The following is a 22909-nucleotide window of genomic DNA, read 5'->3' as shown; positions in this document are numbered from 1 at the left end:
AAGGAGCTTCCTTAAAAGCTTCAAAGTGGCCCAGCGAAGCCCATTGAAGCCCTGTGGGCGCAACTAGGCCTAATAAAGCTTCAAGGGCCTTACCAAGGACCTAGAGGGACCCTGAAAGGCCCCAAAAACCCCGAGGGCTCTCCTAAAACCTTCAAAACACACATAGATGTCCCATTTTGACCTAGCAACCAAAGCCGGGCAAGGACCAAAAGCAAGCAGAGGCGTGTCACTCATGAGGATTAGCATGGCTATCCACCAAACACGAAATTAAAACAGGGGTGCATAAGACTCTTAGAAGAGTCTTTATTGGAGGATCCACTATACTTTCTCTTTTCTTTTCTTTAATTGTTTTTTTTATTCTTTATTGGAGGATCCCTTACCCAACTCTCTGCAAAGTTTCTCTCTTTCTCATAACATATTTTGTTGTTCATCAAAAATGGTAACAGAGCGCACCACTTCTGTTATAAAAAGCAATACTTAAAGCAAATCATGACTGGCAGCTAATATAAAAAAAAAAAATTCAGAAATAGCTCTGAATAAAAAAAAATCAAAAAAAACAAATAAAAAAATCCACAATAAATGCAATTCTTAGCAAAATATATTGCACTAATGTAAATACCATCAATAGCAAAAGATCAGCATTCCATAATTCAAATTGTTGTTATATTTCTTCAATTAAATCAAGTTTCCATTCTGTAGCTCCAACCAAATCCTTATTTGCTAGTGCATATGGAGTTCAACAAGTCAGGCGTATCAAAACATTGTTACCAGAAGTGAGGCAAAACCCACAAAAAATTAAATTCAAAACAGTATTGAGTCTTCTTACACATATTTGTCAAAAAACAAGAATGAATAATTGGGACATGTAAAATATCATCGAAAGTGGTATGGTCAAAATATGGGTATTAATACTGATTTTGATTTTAAAATAACACACATAAGAATAAACATAGAGGCAAAAAGAATCTACCTTGGTGTTAGGGCTAAAGAAGAGTAACTGGAAATCCGGTTCGACTCTTAGAGTAGAAACAAGCTGCGCACCCAACAAATTTAGAAGCATTAACAACCAGCGTACTAGCGCATCAAAATTAGAATCAGCAAAGAGAGCGCTGATTCTCATGCAATTGCTTTGGAGAAAATCTATGTAAGAACAAATCTGCCCAAACAGCATACCTGTAGGCGTACAGCATCTGTAAGGTCCTTCAAATTTTCAAAAGATAGAGCAGAATGATGACCAGTCATGGTATCATGGAAACCAGTAACAGTGGCACGAACAATGCACTAAAGCAAACAATCAACACATCAGAAAACATCCAATATTGCCATTATAATAGCACAGGAAAAAAGCAAAAAGAAAACGACCCCTTGTGGTTTTTGGAGGGGCGGAAGGACCAAAACATTAGCAAATTTGTATCCCCTGGGTGTTTTGCAGCAGCACAGTTAAAAGTTAAAAAATAAAAATAAGAATAAGTTAAAAAGCTCTTATTTGGAGTGAAATTGACACAAGAAGGCAGCTGAAAAAAAAAAATATATATATATATATATATATGCCAGAGAATAATAGCATTGGTCCTCCAATCATTATATGATAATTTTATTTTCTTTTTAATTAAAAATGAAACAAACAATAATAGTGTCAAAAGGGTGATAAAACCCATGAACAAAGAATAGATGTACATGTGTACCATAAAAAGAAAGAAAGAAAAACTGTAATGAGCTCATTGCTTCAAAAAATCAACAAAAGAAAACATTGTAGAAGAGCTAGAATGGTCAAAACCAATGAACTTAGAATGCAAAACGTTCCAGTTCAAGGAACAAGAACAAATTCATGGCATGCCAAAGGCTCTAAAGCAGTAGCTACGGTATGCTTAAATAGACATTGGTCAAAACTGTGTAATAAGTCTAATGATGTATATTTAGTGACGATCTTATACTGGAAAAGATTATCTTTGGTGAATTATATTAATAATGACGAAGAAGAAAATATAACGTCATAAGTACAAGGGCACTCTTCTTTTTTTTTCTTTTATGGGGGCGGGGGGATAGAAAAAGAAGCCTTTTATATATATAGAAAAGAAGATATATTCCAAGAAGAGGAAAGAATATATAAAGAGAAGAATAAGACCTATCTGTGGAAAGATCAAATACTATAGGAGGGCAAGAAGTCCTACAATGATCAAAAGAGAACAACCAGAGAATTACAATACTCTGCCTTCCAATCCCTAACCAGATCAAGCAGTGGGGCACCCCCAAATAATCCAAAGGAATGAGCCCAGAAAGAGGCCTCTATCCACAACAGACAAAGAGGTAGTGCAATCCTTAAAAGTTACCACATTTCTATCCATCCAAAGTCCACAAAATATAGAAGAATAAGAAGAAAACAAAAAACAAAAAAACTCGCATTGCTCCATAAAACACCTCTCTTTGTAGTTTCTACTTGAGCCAAAACTCTAGAATCTCGCAGGCAGGGAATCATCCACTGCACAAGCTGGCACCCAAGCTTCACGAAAGCACAAAAAGTACTACTCCAGAGACAGCTCACACTTCCTACCCTATAATGAAGGAAGAGGTGAACAATCGTTTTATTAGACTAACAGGACATCATACACATTTCAAGGCTAAGGACCTTATATGGCCTTCTAATTTGTAATAAATCATGTGTTAATCATGTTAAAAGTCACCGTCCAGATGAATGTCTGAATCTTGAAAGAAACTTTTGCCTTCCAAATAATGTGACTGCAAGGGAAGAAAATGGGGGAAGGAGATTTAAGAAGCAATGGAAGAACGAATAATGGAAAAGAGAACTCACCCTCCCAAAACCTTCATCTCCCAAATTGGAGGAACAAAAAAAAACAAAAAACAAAAAACAAAAACAAAAACAAAGAAATTTTATTAAAAAGAGCAGAATGTGCAAGGAGAAATGAAAAAATAAAAATTAGGGAGAATAAAATCTTCCCATTACATCAAAAGGAAATAATTACAAAGCTCACAGACTAAGCTGAAAACCAAACTCAATGCAATAGAGCCAACCAGTCCCGCTGCATGTCTTCCAAAGAGATGGCAAAATATCCATTTGCCAACACCCACAACAACAAAAGATATATCACTCTACTCCATAGCAAGTTGTTAGACATAGCCACACTTTTGAATATTCTAGCATTCCTTTCCAACCAAATGAACAAAATAATAGCCACAACAGAACATCACTACAAGGCTTTCTTATCTTTCCCCTTACCAAAGCCGCTAAATGTGATGGTACAAAATGCCTTCAATGTGGAAGGGAAAACCCAGTTCTCGCATGTACCAGAAAACTTATTCCAAATAGCCATTGTGAAAAGGCAATGAGAATGTGCTCAAGTCTCTCCACTCTTCAAACAAAGGACATAAATGATCGGTGACAAGGCTTTATTGGGTCTTTGCTTCTAAACCAAGTCATCGGTGTAAATCCGTTCAAGTATCACAGTCCAAATGAAAGCTTTTATTTTTTAGGGAGCTTTGGCTTTCCAAATCAATGGATACAAAACAAAATTATCTGCTGTAATGTCACAAATCAAATAAGAGAGAAAATATTTACAAGAGAATTCCCTAGAAATGTATAAGCTCCGAACACATTTGTCACTCCCCAAATGAGTATGAAAAGAATCAAGGAACCTAATCAAAAGAGCCAACTAATTAATCTCTCTCTTTAAGATTTCTCCCAAAATGGAAATTCCAAGAATGCCTATCTCCTTTTGTAAGAAGAAAAGCAACAATAAGGGTATCACAAAGATTAGATAATCAAAAAAGACGAGGGAATGTAATAGACAAAGGCATTTCCCCTACCCAATGGTCTTCCCAAAAACCAATTCACTCCTCATTTCTCACTAAATACAGGACTTTAGAAAGGAAATAATCATAAATATGAAATACAATCTTCCAAGGACTTAAATAAGCAAAACATTAATTCCACTTTAGCATCCCACCCATTTTGTAGTATTCCAAATTTGCTACGAATTACCTTATGCCAAATAAAATTAGGTTCTCAAGGAAAGCACCATAACCATTTCCCCACTAAAGAGATGCTTTTGGACACCAATTTACCAAGACCCAAGCCTCCCTCCCTTTTAGGTCTACGCACATTCTCCCAACCTACGAGATTGTCTTTACTACCCTATCCCCTACTTGACAAAAAAAATCCCTCATTAATTTCAATCTCAAAGGGATTGTAAATAAAGAAAGGTAATACAAAGGTATAGAAGATAAACTAGCATGAATGACTGTAATATGCCCCCCTAGAGCAAAGAGCGCTCATTTCCACCCTTCCAATCTCCTAACTATTCTCTCAAAAACAAGGTCTCAAAAGGAGTCGGCATTGGGATTACCACCTAATGGGATACCTAGATACGTAATAATTCAAGTCAAAACCACACACCTACTAGCCTAACAAAAGGATCCACATTAATACCAAGACCTACTACACCATTTTTACAAAATTTAATTTTCAGCCTAGACACTTTCTCAGAGATTTGTTAGATGATCAACAAGTTAAAGAAGCATCCCTCATTATCTGATAGGAAGAGAATACCATCATCTGCAAACTAAAGATGTGAAATGATATCATCCTCATAATCTGCCTTCATCCCCTCCACCAACCCTCTATCTACACCTCTCTCAATCACTCTACTCAGCTGTCTACCACAATAGTAAAGAGAAAGGTAGAGGGGAGATCTCCTTGTCTTAGACCCTAGACGCATGAAACCAAGATTTAACCTCATTATTAACTATGACAAGAGAAGCCACAGAAGATAAAAGCCCTCTAATCCATTTTCTCTACCTTAAGCCAAAACTTTTCTAACCATAACTTTATCCAACAAACTCAAACTCACCCTATCATAAGCTTTTTCAAAGTCCAATTTCAACACATGCCCCTTTTATTTCATTAAACGACATCCTCAATCCCCTCATTGGCTATCGAGCAAGCATCTAGGATTTGCCTATATAAAAGTTGTCTAACAAATATAGATAGTGTCCTCTAGAATAGTATCCAATCTTCTAGATAGTACCTTAGCTAAGATCTTATAGACACTTAGCCAAACTAACTGGTCAAAAGCAATTCACCTTAACGGCACCTTCTCTTCTAGTCACCAAGGTGATAAAGTAGAATTCATACTCCTACCTACCACTCCCTTATCAAAGAATTCAAAAAAAACTTTAATAATGTCTCCCTTCAATATCTCCCAGCTATCCTAAAAGAAAGTAATTGTAAAGCCATCTTGCCAAATCCATGCAATGTTCAGTACATTCTTCCCTCATCCAGTGGATATTTAGGATTTGAAAATGAGGAAGACAGCATGAAGTTGTCATACCTTACCACTTTGATCTGCTATCTCCTTCTACCACTTGCATTGTTGCTGTCACACCACTCCAAATCCATTGTCGCCTTGATCATCCTTCATTGCAAGAATTAAAACTACTAATTCCTTATTTGAATTATGTATCTAGTCTTGAGCGCGAGTCTTGTCAGTTGAGAAAGCATCATTGTGTTCCTTTTGCCCTCCCCAAGTCAATAATGGGGCAGCAAGCCCTTTTGTGTTAGTTCATTCTTATGTTTGGGGTCCTAGTTAGGTTCTGTCCAAGTGGGGTTTCTGATACTTTGCAACCTTTATTGGTCATTACTCAAGGATCATCTGAATTTACCTAACAAAAGATTGTTATAAGTTATTAATATTGTTATAAGTTATTAATATCTTTTGTGCCTTTTGTGCTAAAATAAAGACTCAATTTGGTTTCCTTGTGTAGATACTTTTCTTTTGGTTGAAAAAAAAAAAATCTACTTTAGATAGAAGGAAAGGACGATACATGGAGGGGCAAGGGGACCACCAAATAAAACAAGAAAACCTCTAAGAGAATAAAAAGGGAAAAAATAAAAAACAAAAACAAAAAACACTATCCAACCCCTTAACAAATAATACTACTTAATGTTAACCAACAAAAACCCCTTTTGAACCCCTTTCCATCATAATTTACTGAGCTCTTCAATTTCTCTAATTCCCTTTGTCCCTTCAAGTTTTGACTTTTGACTTCATTTCCTCTAAAATCAACCAACTTTAAGCCCATTTTCCCCAAAAAAAAAATCTTCAAATTTCCATCCCTTCATTGTAAATTGTTAACTAGATCATTATTATCAACATAGGAACTCCCTCAAGTCCTTCCAATGGAGGTGGATGGACAAAACATAAATTGCCAATTTCTTCACAAGGATTTGAAACATACCTATAATGTTCTTGAATCTCATCCAACAATAATTCCCCACCACAATCAAACCCACTAATAACATCACTTTCTGAATCATTGGAGTCCCCCCATTTCTTTCATTCTTTTACTTTACTTACCCCATAACTACACCCGGCTTCCTTCTAAGCATGTGAATCTTCCACTACACAAAGCTCTCCTTTAGAATCTCCCTTTAATAACTTTGCCATTGACTCACCAAACTTCTCTCTTATATCTTCAAACACCTTCCTCATTTCAGCACCCATACAAGCCAACCACCAACGAGCATAAACCTTGTTTCCCTCAAATTTGTTATAATTAAGACAAAAACCATTAGACTTCCTCCCACCCAAAGCAACTTCTAATTTTTTACTCTTTTCCACATCACTTTCAAATCCCTCTTCTAAATTTGTTGCATTTTTTTTTCATAAGCAAAGGAAAGTTTATTGAAAAGGCATCAAGGGGGTGCCAACCCATGGTACAATAAATCAAGCAGCCTGAAGGGTGCCACACAAATCAAAGATTACATCATAATCATTGATAGCAGTCCTACTATGCCAACTATTGACTGCAGCAAACCAGTGTTCTTTGCTGTTTCGAATTGCTGAGCTTGAATTTTTGAATGCTCGCCTATTCCTCTCTTTCCAAACCAGAAAATTCCATGGGGAATGAGGGACATAGCCTTTCTCTTCTCTTTTGTTGCTCAAAAGCCCAAAGTTCCCCTCCCACATAGTTAGCTATAACCCACTCTTGTCTTATCAGAATCAACACCATATTCCAACAATTCCTTTTCCAAGCATAGTGAAAGAGGATGTGCTCACTAGATTCAATGTCAGGCTTGCAAAGGGGACATCTAGCTACTGACAAACCCCTTCTTTGCAAATTGTCCACAATTAAAATCTTACCACAGGTTGCGTCAATTAAATTACCACTTTGCCTAAAAGCTTAAGCTGTTAGGTTGTGGGCCAACAAAGTGTATCAAGCCTTTAACACTCCCCTCCACGTGCTGTCGAACGTGCAGCCCGACAGCACGTGGAGAGATAAACAAACAACGGATAACATCCATTACAGGGAGTACAATAACTTTTAAACATCACACAATAAATGCGGGCAACAAGACTAGAACCCAAGACCTCCTGGTAACCAGCTCAATACCAACTTAAATTACCACTTTACCTAAAAGCTTAAGTTGTTAGGTTGTGGTCCAACAATGTGTATCAAGCCACAGCCTCCCATGTAAGGAAGGAAACTCTTGTGGGGGCTGTCTTCCGAATCTGAGTCCAAGGGAAATTAAATTTTTTTGACTCCAAAGTGAAGAGCTTCCTATAAAAGGATCTAATAGTGAAGGCACCTTCTCATCTAAGGCCCAAATAGGAAGATCATTGCTATTATGGTGTTGGAAGCTATAATGAAAGCGGTAGAAGCCCGCTAGCTGGTTTAGTTCCCAATCTTTCACATTTCTAAGGAAGGGGATGTTCCAAAAGAGACCTTGATCTGAGGTTTGAAGGTGTTGACTGGCACAGGCATCTTCATCACATGCCAAGTTATATATGGTCGAAAATAAGACACTAATAGCTTCTTGATTGCGCCACGAGCCATGCCAAAAATAAATGTTTTCCCCTCTCCCAACTTGAAACCTAATACAAGAAGCAAAAACATTACGGTCTTTCCTAATGAAATTTTACACCCCCACAATGTATGGTCCTCTGTTAGCCTAAGAGAGCCAATCATTATGTTCAAGCCCATATTTCATAACAATGATTTTTATGCCAAAGGTGGTCTTTCTCAATCATTAATCTCCGAAAACCACTTCCCTAACAAGGCTTTATTGAAAATGTGGATGAACTTCAAATCCAAGCCTCCTAAATGAAAGGGGCTGTTTCACCATGCCCCATTTGGCAAGGTGAAATTTGAATTCCACCCCAAAGCTCCCCCAAAGAAACCTCCTATGAATTCCTTCAAGTCTCTTGGCAACTATATTTGGCCAGGGAAGGAGAGACATGAAGTAAACAAGGAGATTTGTCAAGGTGCTTCAAAAAAAGAGTGTCTGCCACCTTTTGATAAAAAATTCCTCTTCCATCCAGCCAACCTTTTTTCAAATTTTTCAATGATTGGATCCCACACTCCTTTATCTTTGAATGTGGCGCCAAGAAGTAGCCCAAGGTAGTTAATAGGGAAAGTAACCATTTTGCAGCCAAGAAGACCAACAATGAGAAGCTCACCTAATTTTTCTCCAATCGGAATGATTTCACTTTTTCCAAGGTTAACTTTCAAACCTGAAACTACCTCAAAGCCTACCAAGATACAACCCAGATTCAGAATTTGGACAGGGTAATCATTACGAAAAAAAGATAGTGTCATCAGCGAACAAGAGATGTGTGACCTCCATAGATCAATTGTGCCTTCCAATTCTAAGGCATTTAAGCAGCTCTTCTCCTGTAGCTTTTATCAACGCGAGGCTCAACATCTCCATCGCCATAATGAACAAAAAAGGGATAGAGGGTCCCCATGTCTCAGACCTCTAGAGAAGTGGAAGAAATAAATGGGGCGCCCATTGATTAAAACTAAGAAGCTTGGTGTGTTGATGCAATGAGCAATCCAACTACACCAATGCTCCCCAAAAACCCATTTTCTTGGGAGTAAAGAGAAGGAAGTTCCAGTTGACATGATCGAAAGCTTTCTCCATGCCAAGTTTTCACACCACACCATTTCTTTTTTTCCCTCCGGTTAGTATCCACTACCTTGTTAGCTATTAGGGCTACATCCATGATTTGTCTTCCCACCACAAAGGCGTGTTTATATTGCCCAATGACTTCTAGAGCGGCTTTTTCTAGCCTCGTAGCCAAGACTTTAGCAAGGATTTTATAGATAATTCCCACCAAGCTACTTGGACGAAAGTCCTCAATGTTGGTTGCCCTAGGTTTCTTCGGGGAGTAAAGAGAAGGAAGTTCTAGTTGACATGATCGAAAGCTTTCTCCATGCCAAGTTTTCACACCACCCCATTTCTTTTTTTCCCTCCGCTAAGTATCCACTACCTTGTTAGCTATTAGGGCTACATCCATGATTTGTCTTCCCACCACAAAGGCGTGTTGATATTGCCCAATGACTTCCAGAGCGGCTTTTTTTAGCCTCATAGCCAAGACTTTAGCAAGGATTTTATAGATAATTCCCACCAAGCTACTTGGACGAAAGTCCTCAATGTTGGTTGCCTTGGGTTTCTTCAGGATCAGGGTAAGGAAAATGGCATTAATGTTACTCACAAATCTACCTAATCTAAAGAATTCCTTAAAAGAACCCATCTGTCCTTGGCACTTTGTCTCCATTGTAATTTCCAGTGGCTTGGAGGGTTTCAGCTCCCTCAAAGGGTTTCTCAAGCCACTCTGCAGTGGAGGGGCTAATAGATTTAAAATTGATGTCATCCACTACTGGTCTCCAACTTTCGGATTTGGAGTATAAAAGTAGATATCCTCCTCGTCAATTAAGGTGTTCTCCCAATTTCAATGTTGGAAACAGTGTTCAATCTATACTGGCCATTCGCAGTTCGGTGGAAAAATCAGGTATTCCGGTCTCCCTCCTTGAGCCATAAGGCTCTAGATTTCTATCTCGAGGATATCTCCTTTAGGGTAATAGCCTCAATTAGCTCCTTCTTTAACAAAACACTTTTAGCCCTTTCATCAGAACTGAGCCCCTGTCTTAGCTTTTGCTCATCAAGGATCCCGATGTCATTTAGAATAATGGTCTTCTTCACTTAAATGTTCCCAAAAGTTCTTTAATTCCACACTTTGAGCTTCTTTTTCAAACCTTTTAGTTTCGAAGCTAGCACGAAGCTGGCTTTCCCCTCATAGTGTAGTATGGACAACCAGAGCTTAATGAGATCCCCAAAGCCATTGTGTTTTAACCACATTTTTTCAAAGCATAATGGGGTTGGTCCCTATTTGATTCCACCTGTATCAATGATGTTAGCGAAATGATCTAACATAGGCCTAGGTAGGAGCTCTTGAGTGGTTTTGGGAAAGTGAGTACCCAACGCGTTGAAATAAGGAATTTGTCAACTCTCGAGAAGGAAGGTGGGTCCCTAAGAGTTGGACCAAGTGAAAATGCCACTAATAAGAGGGAGATCAATGAGGGCATTCACATTGGTGAAGTTTAGGAACTCTCACATACATCTATTCTTCGCTCTGCCCTCACTTCTTTCATAAGGGTACAACCACCATGTTGAAGTCTCCTCCAATAACCCAAGGTGCATCCCAACGACCTTTAATCTCCAAAATTTTAATCCAAAACAAATGTCTGTGAGGTCATATGCTTGGACCAAGACCCTAGTGAGAACCCATAAAAGATTGCCATCTAGATTTTTAAAGAAGCATAAGATAGAGAAGGAGTTGATGGAATGGTTGATCATCTCCACCAAGTTGAGATTCCACAAAATGAGGATGCCTCCTATGTTGCCCACAGCACCAAGGGAGATCCATCTACAATTGTCCCATCCCCAAATATCTCCAACTAAGAATTGATCCAAATTTTCCACTTTAGTTTCTTGTAAGCAGACAATGTCACCTCTCCATTCTTTAAGAAAAGATTTGACTAGGCTCCTTTTATCTTTGTCATTTAATCCCCACATTCCAAGAAATGAGTTTACTGAACATGGTTTAGTAGTGCACACCCGACTATTGTTCGCTTCCACCAAATCAATGCATCCACCCTTTATCATAATTCATTGTAAATTCCAAGCGTTTCAGCTCCCTGTTTGTGTCCAGTTTTCTGTTGCTGCCCATAGGTTTTTTGGAGCTGAGCTGCACCTCCCCTCTTCTCTTCTTCTCGATATTTTCAAACAATTTCAAACCCCTATCTTCACAGCCATCAAAAGACACACCAATTACTTTACTGATCGTTTTCATTTTTCGTGAAACCAACTCAGAGACCTACTCCTTAAAAATTGTGCTTTCCGAATCTAACCTATTCAACATTCCAAAGTTGAGGTCCTGGGTATCAGCCAGATTAAGGCTGGAATGAAAGGCTTCCAGGTGGTTGGAAAGAGCTGGAATTGAGGTTAAAACAAAGGCATCAGCCTGCAATAATGGAGGTCCTGAATCTGGTTCCTTCTCGGCATCACTAGAATGAAATATCTAGGACTGCGCTTGAGTTGCAGGCTTCTCCCAAAAGGATAAAGACTTTTTAACTGCCATGGAGAGTTCTTTGTGGGAAGTAAAGGGATTGTAAGCATTAGGTTTGATTATAGGGGATGTTTTAGGAGTAGGGAGGCCAAAGGGAAGAGACCCCTCAAACAGGGTGCCTTGTTCACCTTCAACTCAGTCCCAAGCTCAATGAAAGAGGAGAAAAATTTAGGCTTGCCCAGACCTATGTTGTTCTTCTCCACAAAAGACTATGTGGAACCAAACAACTTCCCCACGCCCAAGAAATTCTAGCAGGTGGGCAGTTTTCAAAATTAGGGAAAAGATTCTTCACAGCAAGGACAGGCGCAATGGGTGCAAGCCTGGGCTGTAACTAGCTTCAACAAAGTCCTAGCGGCTGCAACAGAAGCTGATGTCTTCAAAATCTCCTAGCTCAAGGAGGGGGACATGGGTCTGCAATGCTGCCTAGATAAAAGGTTTCCAGAAAAAGGTGGAAGCAGGTGTCGGCTCAGTTCCATTACCACATCTTAGATTTTGAGCCACCTTTTCGAATAGAAACCCTCTGGGAGAACCAAATGTCTCCAACCTTGCTGTTGGTTTCCAAGAGGAAGATGAACTTGCCATGTTTGTACGACTTCAGGTGGAGCAACAAAGTTTTCTCCTTGTTTCGCATTCTACGAAACCACGAGGGTGAGAGGGGGGCTCTCCTCAAGCTCCAGAAGTCTTCCCAAACTCGAAGGAACCAAGCAAGCTCCTCCAAAACCAAAAAGATGGAGTGCAACGACCATTCCAAAGTTCCGTGAGCCTCAAGATGTTGGTGCCTCCCCTTCAATGGCCATCCACACTAAGAGCTTCGCACCTGTAATGGATGAAGGTAGAAGAATGAGGGTAGGGTGGGGGAGACCCCATAGTCGCAAGGAACAAAAGTCGAAGTTGTGCAGGGTAAAGGGAATCGCAATGTGAGGGAAAGGTACTACAGAGGGTTTACAGTTTCCAGCGTACAAAGAAAGAGAAGGTAGGGGAAAGAAGGAGTGGGGTGGGAAAGAAGAAGTAAAGGGGTCTTCAAGTTTAAGGATGCCTCCCATCATAGTAAAAGGAACGAGCCCATCATCACAAACCAGGAAGGAGGGATCAGAAAGGGGGAACGACTAGAAGAAGCATCACGGCAATCTTGTTTCAAATCTTCTCTGCTGCTAATCTGAGTTTGTTCCAACCCTCAATCAATTCAACCCATATCTTGGGAATTTGTAGGCTGGAATGTGAAGTACCATCAAAAGGTACATTGTCCTCCTTCCCAATTCTCGGTTTTTAAGATCTAAGAACAAAATTTTGGACCTATCCATTTTTGTTTCCAACAAGGAAGTACCTGAATCACTATTATGTAAACCATAAGCTTGACTACCACCTTGGTTCATCGACATGAAGCCCAAAGAATCAGATCCTCCCTTTGACCCCACTTCAGACTTTCCTAAAAATTGGGTCTAACTAAATCATAGGCCCAATTTATTAAAAACATATACATTCTTTTCCTTTTATTTAGGCCAGGTCCAGAACCAAAAAAATACCACCTGACCCATCCTCTTTGCAGCCTCCTCCCCAAATGCAGCCCTAACTACATCTGAGAAGATCGTTGCTCCTTCTGAAACCCTAGCTTCCTCGCCATTATAGTAACAATTCCGATTGTTTTGCGATGGGTCCTGACATCGAAAACCAAGGTTCCTTCAACTGCATCACACATCCACATCAAGAAGGAGAAAGAATCATTTCACAAGGGGGGAGAGAGAAACTTTTCGCAAAACTCTAGCTTTCGTATCACCACATTTAAGAGGGAGAGAGAATTTTCGTATGCTCATAGAATCGCCATACATTGAGGAAAGATGAACCTTCAAGCCTTATAGAGAGAAAAGGCTTCAATCCTTCAGCAGAGGCTTCAACCCTTCAACAAAGGTTTCGACCCTTTAAACATCGATGAAGACTTCAAACCTTGCTTGTTCGAAGACTTCGCATTGATAATGCTAAAGAGTACTTCAATATACCCAATTCACTACTAATATGATTCAGTTAGAATTGTAAATCAATCTCGTGCCCACACATTCATCAACAAAATGGGGTTGCAGAGACGAAAAGTAGCATATCCTTGAAGTCAATCATACCTTACTTTATCAAATAAATGTTCCTAAAGTGTTTTGGACTGATTTGTGCTCATCGTCTACTAACTTATCAACAGGATGTCATCCTTTGTTCTTGGTGGTAAAATTCCTAACTCTGGTGTTCTCTTCCCTAATGCTCTGATGTTCTCTTTATCTCCTCGTATATTTGGGGGTTGTGTCCTTTGTTCATCAGCTTGACCCCAAGTGGATAAGTTGGGCCCTTGTGCTATAAAATGTAGCTTTCTAGCTTATCCATATACTCTTAAGGGATATACGTGTTACAATCCTGCTCTGCATCAGTTTTGTGTCTCTGCTGATCTTAACTTCTTTGAGTCTACACTATACTTTTCTCAGTCCTTAAGCTCTTCTGACCTCAGTGAGTCTCTTCGGGGGTATTTAACAAAACTAAGCATTAAATGTTGAACATTGAATTAACTTGATTGAACCCCTTAACACTAACAAGTATAACTTGTTTGATAGACATCTATATATGCATTCTTTATAATTGAAAAAAAAAAAAAACTAGAAATAATTATAAAAAAAATTGCAAAAACATAAATAAGATTACCCAAATTGAAATGAAAAATTTCTTGCATTCTTCAAAATAAAGTAAAAATTCAGCACAAATCAAACAAATCTAAACACAAGTAGCAATTCAAATTCAAGAAAAAGAAAATCAGTCAAAATAGAACAAAATTGAATCCCAATTTCATGCAGCAGTAGATTAACTCAAGAAATGGAATGATGACAATGATGAACATCCAAGAAAAAAGATTTTTGAACTCAAATTAGAGGAATTTGCATCTCCATCCATTGCGATAATGGCCACTAGCAGCAGCAGCATCTCTTTCGCTGCCCTTCACCATGATTTCTTCATTGACTTCCTCAAAGACCAAATGCAAATCCTTCTAATCGATTCATCGATCATCAACAAACTTAGCATGAAAGAGATGCTCAAGTGTTCCTCTCGTCCTCCCTGAAAATCTCCTAGAGATTTGGGTATGATGAAGCCAAACCCAATCTTGAGCTCATGCTTGCAAGGTGAGAGAAGGACTGCTACGCAAGCCTCAAAATGGCATTCACCAATGAGTCTAGCTGACCGAGATAAAGGAGTTAAAAGGTACTTCAGAACTAAACAAACAACATTAATCTCTTAATTTAGAACCCATTCAATGAACCAACTCTGTATAAAGCCTATTAAGTGCAAAAAAAGGCCCCATTTCTCTACCTAATCTTCCATTTTCAAGTTTGTTGTCTTTACCAAGTCATCCACCTTTGTCTACATATGGTTTTGAGTTCTTTTCATCATCTTGAGCTTTCTAATTTGCATGTGTATTCAAAACAGCCAGTCTAGGGAAGAGAGTCTCCTCCAACTTCTCCTACTACTATGCCTTTGGTTTCCTCGTCTAACAATCATATTTCCTACAACATTGATCCTCCCATTTCTGTCCAAAAAGGTAAACACACATGCACAACAACATCCAATCTCCAACTTTGTTTGCCATTACTTCTTGTTACCCTCCTATTAGTTTTTTGTTACTATTCTATCCTTTGTGCTCTTCAAATCTATTTCTAAAGCCTTAGCCCACTCACGGTGGAGGAATGCAATGGTTCAAGAAATGAGTGCATTACAAGAAAATGATATTTGGGAGTTGGCATCTCTTCCTTCTAATAATCTATGGTCGGTTGTCTTCGGGTATAAACCATGAAAGTCAACCCTAATGGTTCTATGGCTTGTTGAAGGCACATCTTGTTGCCAAAGGATATACTCAAGTGTATGGATTAGATTATTCCGACACCTTTTCCCTGCTTATGAAACTTACCTCAATACATTTGTTCGTCTCCATGGCCACCATATGTCACTAGCCTCTACATCAATTAGATGTGAGCCTTCTTGCATGATGATCTTGAGGAGGAGATCTATCTGGAACAACTACCTAGGTTTGTTACTTAGGGGGAGTCATGCTTAGCATGCCTACTCACGAAATTATTGTATGGCTTAAAACAATCTCCCAAAGTATGGTTTTGTCATCGCAGTACTTGTGTTTGGCATTCAATGGTTTGCAGTAGATCACTCGGTGTTTTATCGTCATACTCCACCGGGTGTGTATGCGGATTATGTTGCGGATTATTGTGTACGCGGATTATGTTGAGATTATTGTTGATGATGATTAAGGCACCCAAGACCTAAAACATGTTCTACAAACTAAGTTTCAAACCAAATATTTGGGACCATTGAAGTACTTCTTAGGTATAGAAGTATCCAGATCTCATATGGGAACCGTTTTGTCACAAAGGAAGTATGCTCTCGATCTTTTGGAAGAGATTGGGTTGTTGTGATCCAAACCTGTTGATACACCCATGGATCCTAACAGCAAGTTAGTTCCAGATATGGATGATTTTGTTGCCTAACCCAAGATTATACAAGACTCATTGGAAAATTGAATAATCTTATAGTCACTTGACCAAATGTATCTTTTGCAACAAGTGTTGTGAGTCAATTTCTAATTCTCGGAGCACAAAGCATTGGGATGCTATAATTCGCATCCTGAGATATCTCAAAGGTGCACTTGGGAGTAGTCTCTTATATTGAGATCTAGGCCACACTTATATTTAGGGATATACATATGCAAATTGGACCGACTCAAGTTCCAACAGAAGATCCACAACCGGGTACTGTATCTTTGATGATGGTAATTTGGTTTCTTAGAAGAGTAAGAAACAAATTGCAGTAGGGTGCCGAGTCAAAGTATAGGGCCATGACTCACACTACATGTGGACTTGTTTGGTTGAAAAACATGTTGGAGAACTAGGCTTCCCACATACCCAATCTTTGGAATTGATGAGTGACAATCAAGTTGCTCTTCTTTTTTTCCTGATAATAAAAGGTGTATTAGATTGAGAAAGTGAAGTTACAAGCTAAGGGGACACGAGGTGCACCTAAAAAAATAAAAATAATAAAATAATAAAAACAAAAACAAAAACAAAACAAATAATAATAATAATAATATTAAAGATGAAAATTAAAAAATAACAAATCAAAATATAAAACAAAAAATCATCGAAAAGTACACTTGCCGAAGAAAACCCTTTTCAATCCCTTTCCCTCATAATTCACCAAGCACTTTAAATTTGCAAGCTCCCTCTGACCCTTCTTTGCCTTGTACTTACCCCCCATCAAAGCGCACTTCAATTCCACCAACATCACACATTTTAAAATCCAATTTATCCACTATATCTTGGGCTTCTAGGTCCTTTGTAGAAATCGCCTCCATTGGTGTAGGTAAAATTCCATCATTGCAATTTATTATCCATCCATCGTTCTCAAAAATAGGAACCCCCTCCAATCCTTCCATTAGGGAAAAATGTACATATGATAGAACCATGAGAACATCACAAGAATTAGAAACATAACCATATTGTTCCCGAATCTCATCCAATAGCAAACCACCACCACAGTCAAACTTGCTGATGTCATGACTATCGTTATCTGAAAAATCTCCCCATTTCTTAGCCTCATTTCCTTTGCTAACTCCATCACTTGCTATATCCTTCATCTTAGCAAGTGTATCTTCCACAATGCACAACTCTCCTTCAAAATCTCTCCTTATAGTCTTTGGCTTTATCTCGCCGAAATACTCTCTTTCTGATTCATATAATTTCTTCATTTCCGCACCCATCATTGCAGCTTTTCGACGATCATACACTTTAGGACCCTTAGATTTTTCAGAATTGAATTCTAAAACACCAAATTTCCTAGCCAATCCAGCTTCCTTTTTATTAATCCTGTCAACACCAGCCTCTAATCCTTCGGCAAAACCAAAATCAACGGCCAATCTGACACTTCTATTATTATCATCACTTTCTTCGCAAATTGATTTCAAAACCATACTAGAATCATCCTGATTACACTCTGAATGTTGATCCAATCTATGCTTATTTTGGCGAGCTGGAGAAAGATTTTGTATTTCATTACATCTGTTGTAAATACCCACCTCTCTTGTATTCAAATTGTGGCTAGGAAAATGGGCTTGTTCAGAAATAGGGGCGTGCAAGGGAAGGGCCTAAGCACCTATATCCTTGCCCTAGGCTTTTTAGATACAAGGCCTATCTCTGAAAGCCCCTGTTTATAAGAGACTTCTTTTGAAACTAGAGAAAGGCCCATAGCATTCTTGTCAAAACACTAGGTTTGTTCTATTAAATGGCTCAACTTTGCTAAAAAAGAAGCACCACCTTTCTCACAAACTTGGCCCAAATCCAAGATGAGAACCAAACGACCAAACCCAAACTTCAAACTCTCATTGTCCCTTTTCGTGGCCCTAGCCACCTCTGCAAGATTAGCAACAACCACCAAAACCCTAGTTTCCCTACACCGTATGGATGTTCACCTCCAATCGGGCAGCATTATAATCTAGTAACAGCACCCCTAATTCCTTCAATCGCAAATCATCCCTACAACTAAGACACAATTTTTCTAATTGTGAACTACTTGAGCAACCTTCGCCTATTTTTCCTTCCATCACCACCTTACTCCATGATCTAGGTACTGAAATGCTTGCCACACTTGCTCCTTCAAAATTGTAATGAATTTCCTTCGCAAATTTGGAGAACTCATTCACAAGGCTTCGGAATCCAATTCCTTTTACACCTCCAAGAATGAACACCGAAGAATTCTTACCTTTCCCCCTCAGCCCTAATTCCAGAAACTTCCCCACCCTCATCCACCTAATCACCGTCTAGCAATGGAAATTTCTCTTGCGAACGCTTCTGGAACCCCTTTCCAACTAAACGAAAGTATATAGACCATTGATGAGCTAGGAAACTGCCACTTTGTGAGTTTAACCCACGTGCTTCAAGAAACATTATTCTTGAGCACGCACAGTAAAGGGGTCTCCCCTTCCTTGCCTAATCTCAGATCGAAGGATATTCCTTAGATTTGCACCGAACGCTTTAACATCTCCTCCTGCTAACACAACCATGTTTATATCTGCACAAGGGCGAGAAAATTGTTACATGAGTTCAATGGCTTAAAGAAGATTAAAGCCTTCCATGGAGTGACATAGGGCGATGGAGGCTGCACTGCTGCAATGTCTGGCATGGATAGGGTTCAAAGGCTGCAATGTCCCACGATGGCTAGGGTCCGAAGGCTAACTACCAAAACGAGAGAGAGCAAGGCTTGCCTTCTCGTCTTACATAACTTCCATATTCCTCCTTGATTTTACACCAAAACAAATGACATGGTGTCGAGCTGCTGTTCATATTTCCTTCAATGCGGTCTTCCATGAGCGAACAAAACACATTGAAGTTGATTGCCACTTTGTTTTGGAGAAACTTGTGCAAGAAGCTCATTACAACCACTTATGTGAAGTTTAAAGGGCAGCTTGCTGACTTGTATACTGAACCTTTGGGAGGTGCTCAAGTTAAATTCATTTGTAACAGGCTAGGAACATGTGATATCTATGCTCCATATTGAAGGAGAGTGTTAGTGATTATTTTGGTCTTTTAGCATTATTAGTGTTTTAGTGCTATGTTAGTGTGAGTTGTTAAAGCTATGGTCATTGGTACATACTTGACATATATTATAAATAGAGGACGAGACCTAACAATGTTATCAAGTCTTTCAATTCACCAAACACTTCAAAAGTATATACCATAATAATGTGTGAATCACAACGATAATACTTTTTTTATAGAAAAAGAAGATAATCACTAAGGGAGATGTAGAGAATACAAAGAAGATGAGAAATCTTCACTTACAAAGTGAGAAAGAAAGATAAAAAACTAATACATACAAAAACAAACAAAAAAAAAACACAAAACAAAATAAACAAAAGACTAGGCTAGAAAGGTCAAACAATTGCCCCAACTATCAAAGAAAGTTATTAACAAACTCAGCAAAATATCAAACACCGACAATGAAGCCAAGAACATCACCTTACCCCAAACAAGATCTAAAGATGTGATCATGAAAAGTCGAATTATTCTTCTCCAACCAAAAACAACCCAAAAAAAATTTTCACAAATGGCATACTACTACAAAACCTTAACATTTTTTTCATTCCCAAAGCCAACAAAATCAACCAATAAAAAATTATCAAAGTTGAAGGCAATATAACATTCTCCCCTCAAACGAAAAAGCTCACGTCATAGTATCAGGCCATGGAACAGTGAAGGAATATATATTGTAAGATAAGGTACACAGTTGCACCATTTTATGACAATAATAGAACAAATTATGGGATCAAACTAATCCATTGACACAAATAGTTCATGAAAGAAAATCGAGTTATTTGTATTCTTATAACATAATAATATTACTTCCATGTTTTATTGCTTTCTATTTTTAATATTATAATAGTTTACTATTATAAATAAAATAATTGTGTAGCAATACTATATTATAGGGAGCATGGATGTCCAACCAGCCAAAATAGTGGGGATTATTTAGAGCCAATAAAAAATAAATCCATGGGAATCGGATTCCCATGGGTAAACATTGGAATGAGATCCATGTTTTGTTAGCATTCCCTTTCTTTTTCTTTTTCTTTTCGAAAAAAGGTGTTGTGGGCATTCTTCATTCCAAGGAAATGTAAGGTTAGCACTATATCATTCTAAAGCCCTAAAACAAATGTGGGGATTCCCAAAATTGTTGAAATTCCCATAAGCCAAACGGACCCTTATTGCTTTACATATCAATTAAAAATGGGCAAGAATTCTGCTTCTTTTAGACAATATTCTTCTGGTTTCTCACAGTTTCTCCCCAAAATCAGATCCTGTCAGGACCTTGTCACCTATCTTATCACAAAATCTTCGCAAACATTTCCCACAATTAAAACTTAATATTGAAATACTAAATGAACATCGAAAAATCCCCTAACACACAAGATAAAAATATAAAAACGAAAATGTAAACAGTTAAAACACAATACCAGTCCTGATTCGTTTTGCAAGACCAAAAACTTCTCCCAACTAGATTTGGACCGTTCAAAATTATAATCACTGTGCCAATGTGCTAGCCCATGACAACTGCTCAATTCCCAACTCAAACAAAGAGAAGAGGAGTTTGCAAAAGCTTTTCCAGAGTTACTAATGCCAACTGCGGCAATTCGAATGGTGCGTCCATTTGCCACAGTAATAGGGGTAACACGAATTTGGCCTGGACCACGGTCAATTTGATCTTCCATCCATACAATGTCCTGTGCATTAACTGAAACCATAGCATATATCCACACAAAAGATGAGAGGTCACATCCAAAGAAGGGAAAAAATTATTACCGAACTGACCAGTACAAGTGGTAATTAATGTATAATGCACTTTATCTGCATGAGAGTTTGACAAACGGATTTTCCTTACCAGGTTCATCAGCTATCAGTACAATTGAGGAAGGTAAGCTACATGAGAGTGACAATTCTGCTTCTGCTACGGAAGGTATGGGATGGTCATCACCAACCAGGTTTCCACGTTTAAAAACAAGTTTCTGAGTCATTTATAAAAAATCTGCTATGAATATATTGAACTGGAGATATCGTAAAACATATGTTAAGGCTTGATATACATTGTTGGCCCACAACCTAACAACTTAAGCTTTTACCTAAAGTACTAATCTAACATGGAACAGATCCATGGTTACAAGGAAGCCCAGGTATAAATTATATCATTTCCATATGGTGTTACTCATCACATGTTTGTCTCTCCACATGCAACCGACTGTGCATGCAGGGGAGTGATGACTTGTTGGCCCAAAACTAACAGCTCAAGCTTCTAGCATATGAATACAAATACCCAAAAAAAAAAACTTACGAATGTTCCCACTGTTCGGCAAAATACTCTGTAGAGACTTCGATGGCTCATAGAAACCTCATGCACAATATCTGTGTCTTTTATATAAGCATGTTTTTCATCTAAAATTTCCACTGTTTTAATGTGCTCAACGCCTTGGTCCCACTGCTCAGGTCCTCCGAGAAGCAAAACATCCATTTGAGATCCAGGAACAAGATATAAATTGACCAAATTTTCCAAATTAACATGAGCTTCCTCTTGATCCAAATCATACCAGTAACCACCAAACTGGTTTCCATGACCAGCCTGATGAACTCGAAGTGGGAAATAAGCCGCTATACATGAGCATGCTTTTAATAGAAAAGGTCCATACTGTTGATATTCTTTCGACACCGTCGCATGCAGCATAGCTTGACCAGCATTAGAAGCATATAAATAGGTCCATGCACAAGCAGGGCCAAAAACAGGCATAGAAGACTCAATAGTTTCTACTTTGTCAAAGTAAGATGTCTCTCCTGTTCCATTAACAATTACAAAAGATTCGCTTCCCACTTTCCACTGAATGAAGGAATTAAAAGCATCACATTTGTAAAAATAGGCACCTGCAAAGGCCAACTTTAACTTTTAAGGTAAGGTGAAAAGAATATAACAAGAATGAAAAATCAATCAAATTTCCGTGATTCTAGAATATGGCATAACCATTTGACGACTTCATTGTCACAGCAGCTTGAAGAAGTGATCCTACAGCAGTCTCTACCGGGAAGTTTTGCAGCATAACCATGGAGGAAGGGATTGAAACTTCAACCGACACCTACATACATTTTTTTTTTTTACGGAAAAAAATGAATCAAAAGTTAGCTCATTAAGCATTTAAACATAAAAAATGCTACGCAATAAAAAAAATAAGATGAAATGGAATGCAGGAGCTGCATAACATCTATTAAAAAAATAGTAAATTTTTCAGTACAGAACAGATGTTCCTTTTTTTTGTGGGGGAGGTGGGGGAGGAGGAAGTTGAGGCTTAGTGACATGCAAGCTGAAGTGCAATTTTAAATGAAACAAACCAATTATTACTTAAATGGTGTTCTCAATTTTCGATCACATATTCTTACATAATGTTTATATTAAATTTTAAAATCAAAATAATTATGAACAAGTTCATAAGACTTGGGGTGGCAATGGATCTGACTACTAAGGAAACTGCCCTGTCAGACATCTTCTCAAGTTTATTACTAATGTTGCTAAGGCTTGATTATACATTATTGGCCCACAACCTAACAGCTTAAGCTTTTAGTTAAAGTGGTAATCTAACATGGTATCGGAGCTGGTGACCAGGAGGTCCTGGGTTCTAGTCTTGTTGCCAAAGGTGCAAGGCACACTGAAGCGCAACGTATACCTGGAGACCTCATGGAGGTGAGGCACACATTTAATAAAATTGTCTGTAAAATACCCTACATAATGGATTCTTGACTGTAAACACACTAAGACTAATATTTGAACTTTAAAATATCAAAATACTCAATCCTAGGACATAAAAATGAATACTATAACACAATTTTTCAATAATATGTGATGTTCAAGCCATAAGTTCCACA

At 38.4% G+C, this 22909-nt stretch overlaps 1 protein-coding gene across 2 annotated transcripts in view; it reads right to left on the bottom strand.

Annotated features, from left to right (window-relative positions):
- The window catches only part of LOC131154248 (nuclear pore complex protein GP210), a 138831-nt gene that overhangs the window by 83049 nt on the left and 32873 nt on the right, over positions 1 to 22909 (bottom strand). For both annotated transcript variants that reach the window (XM_058106901.1, XM_058106902.1), the window contains exons 9-14: positions 22014 to 22125; positions 21336 to 21916; positions 20889 to 21012; positions 20464 to 20741; positions 1174 to 1281; positions 971 to 1033 (exon numbers count right to left, since the gene is read on the bottom strand). In XM_058106901.1, the coding sequence (XP_057962884.1) occupies positions 971 to 1033; positions 1174 to 1281; positions 20464 to 20741; positions 20889 to 21012; positions 21336 to 21916; positions 22014 to 22125 (1266 nt within the window). The remainder of the gene's footprint in view (positions 1 to 970; positions 1034 to 1173; positions 1282 to 20463; positions 20742 to 20888; positions 21013 to 21335; positions 21917 to 22013; positions 22126 to 22909) is intronic.

The sequence above is a fragment of the Malania oleifera genome, chromosome 4 (assembly GCF_029873635.1).
Source record: "Malania oleifera isolate guangnan ecotype guangnan chromosome 4, ASM2987363v1, whole genome shotgun sequence".
Classification (NCBI taxonomy): domain Eukaryota; kingdom Viridiplantae; phylum Streptophyta; class Magnoliopsida; order Santalales; family Ximeniaceae; genus Malania; species Malania oleifera.
Note: the sequence above shows the minus strand (reverse complement) of the source record. Positions and strands in the feature narration are given on the sequence as shown.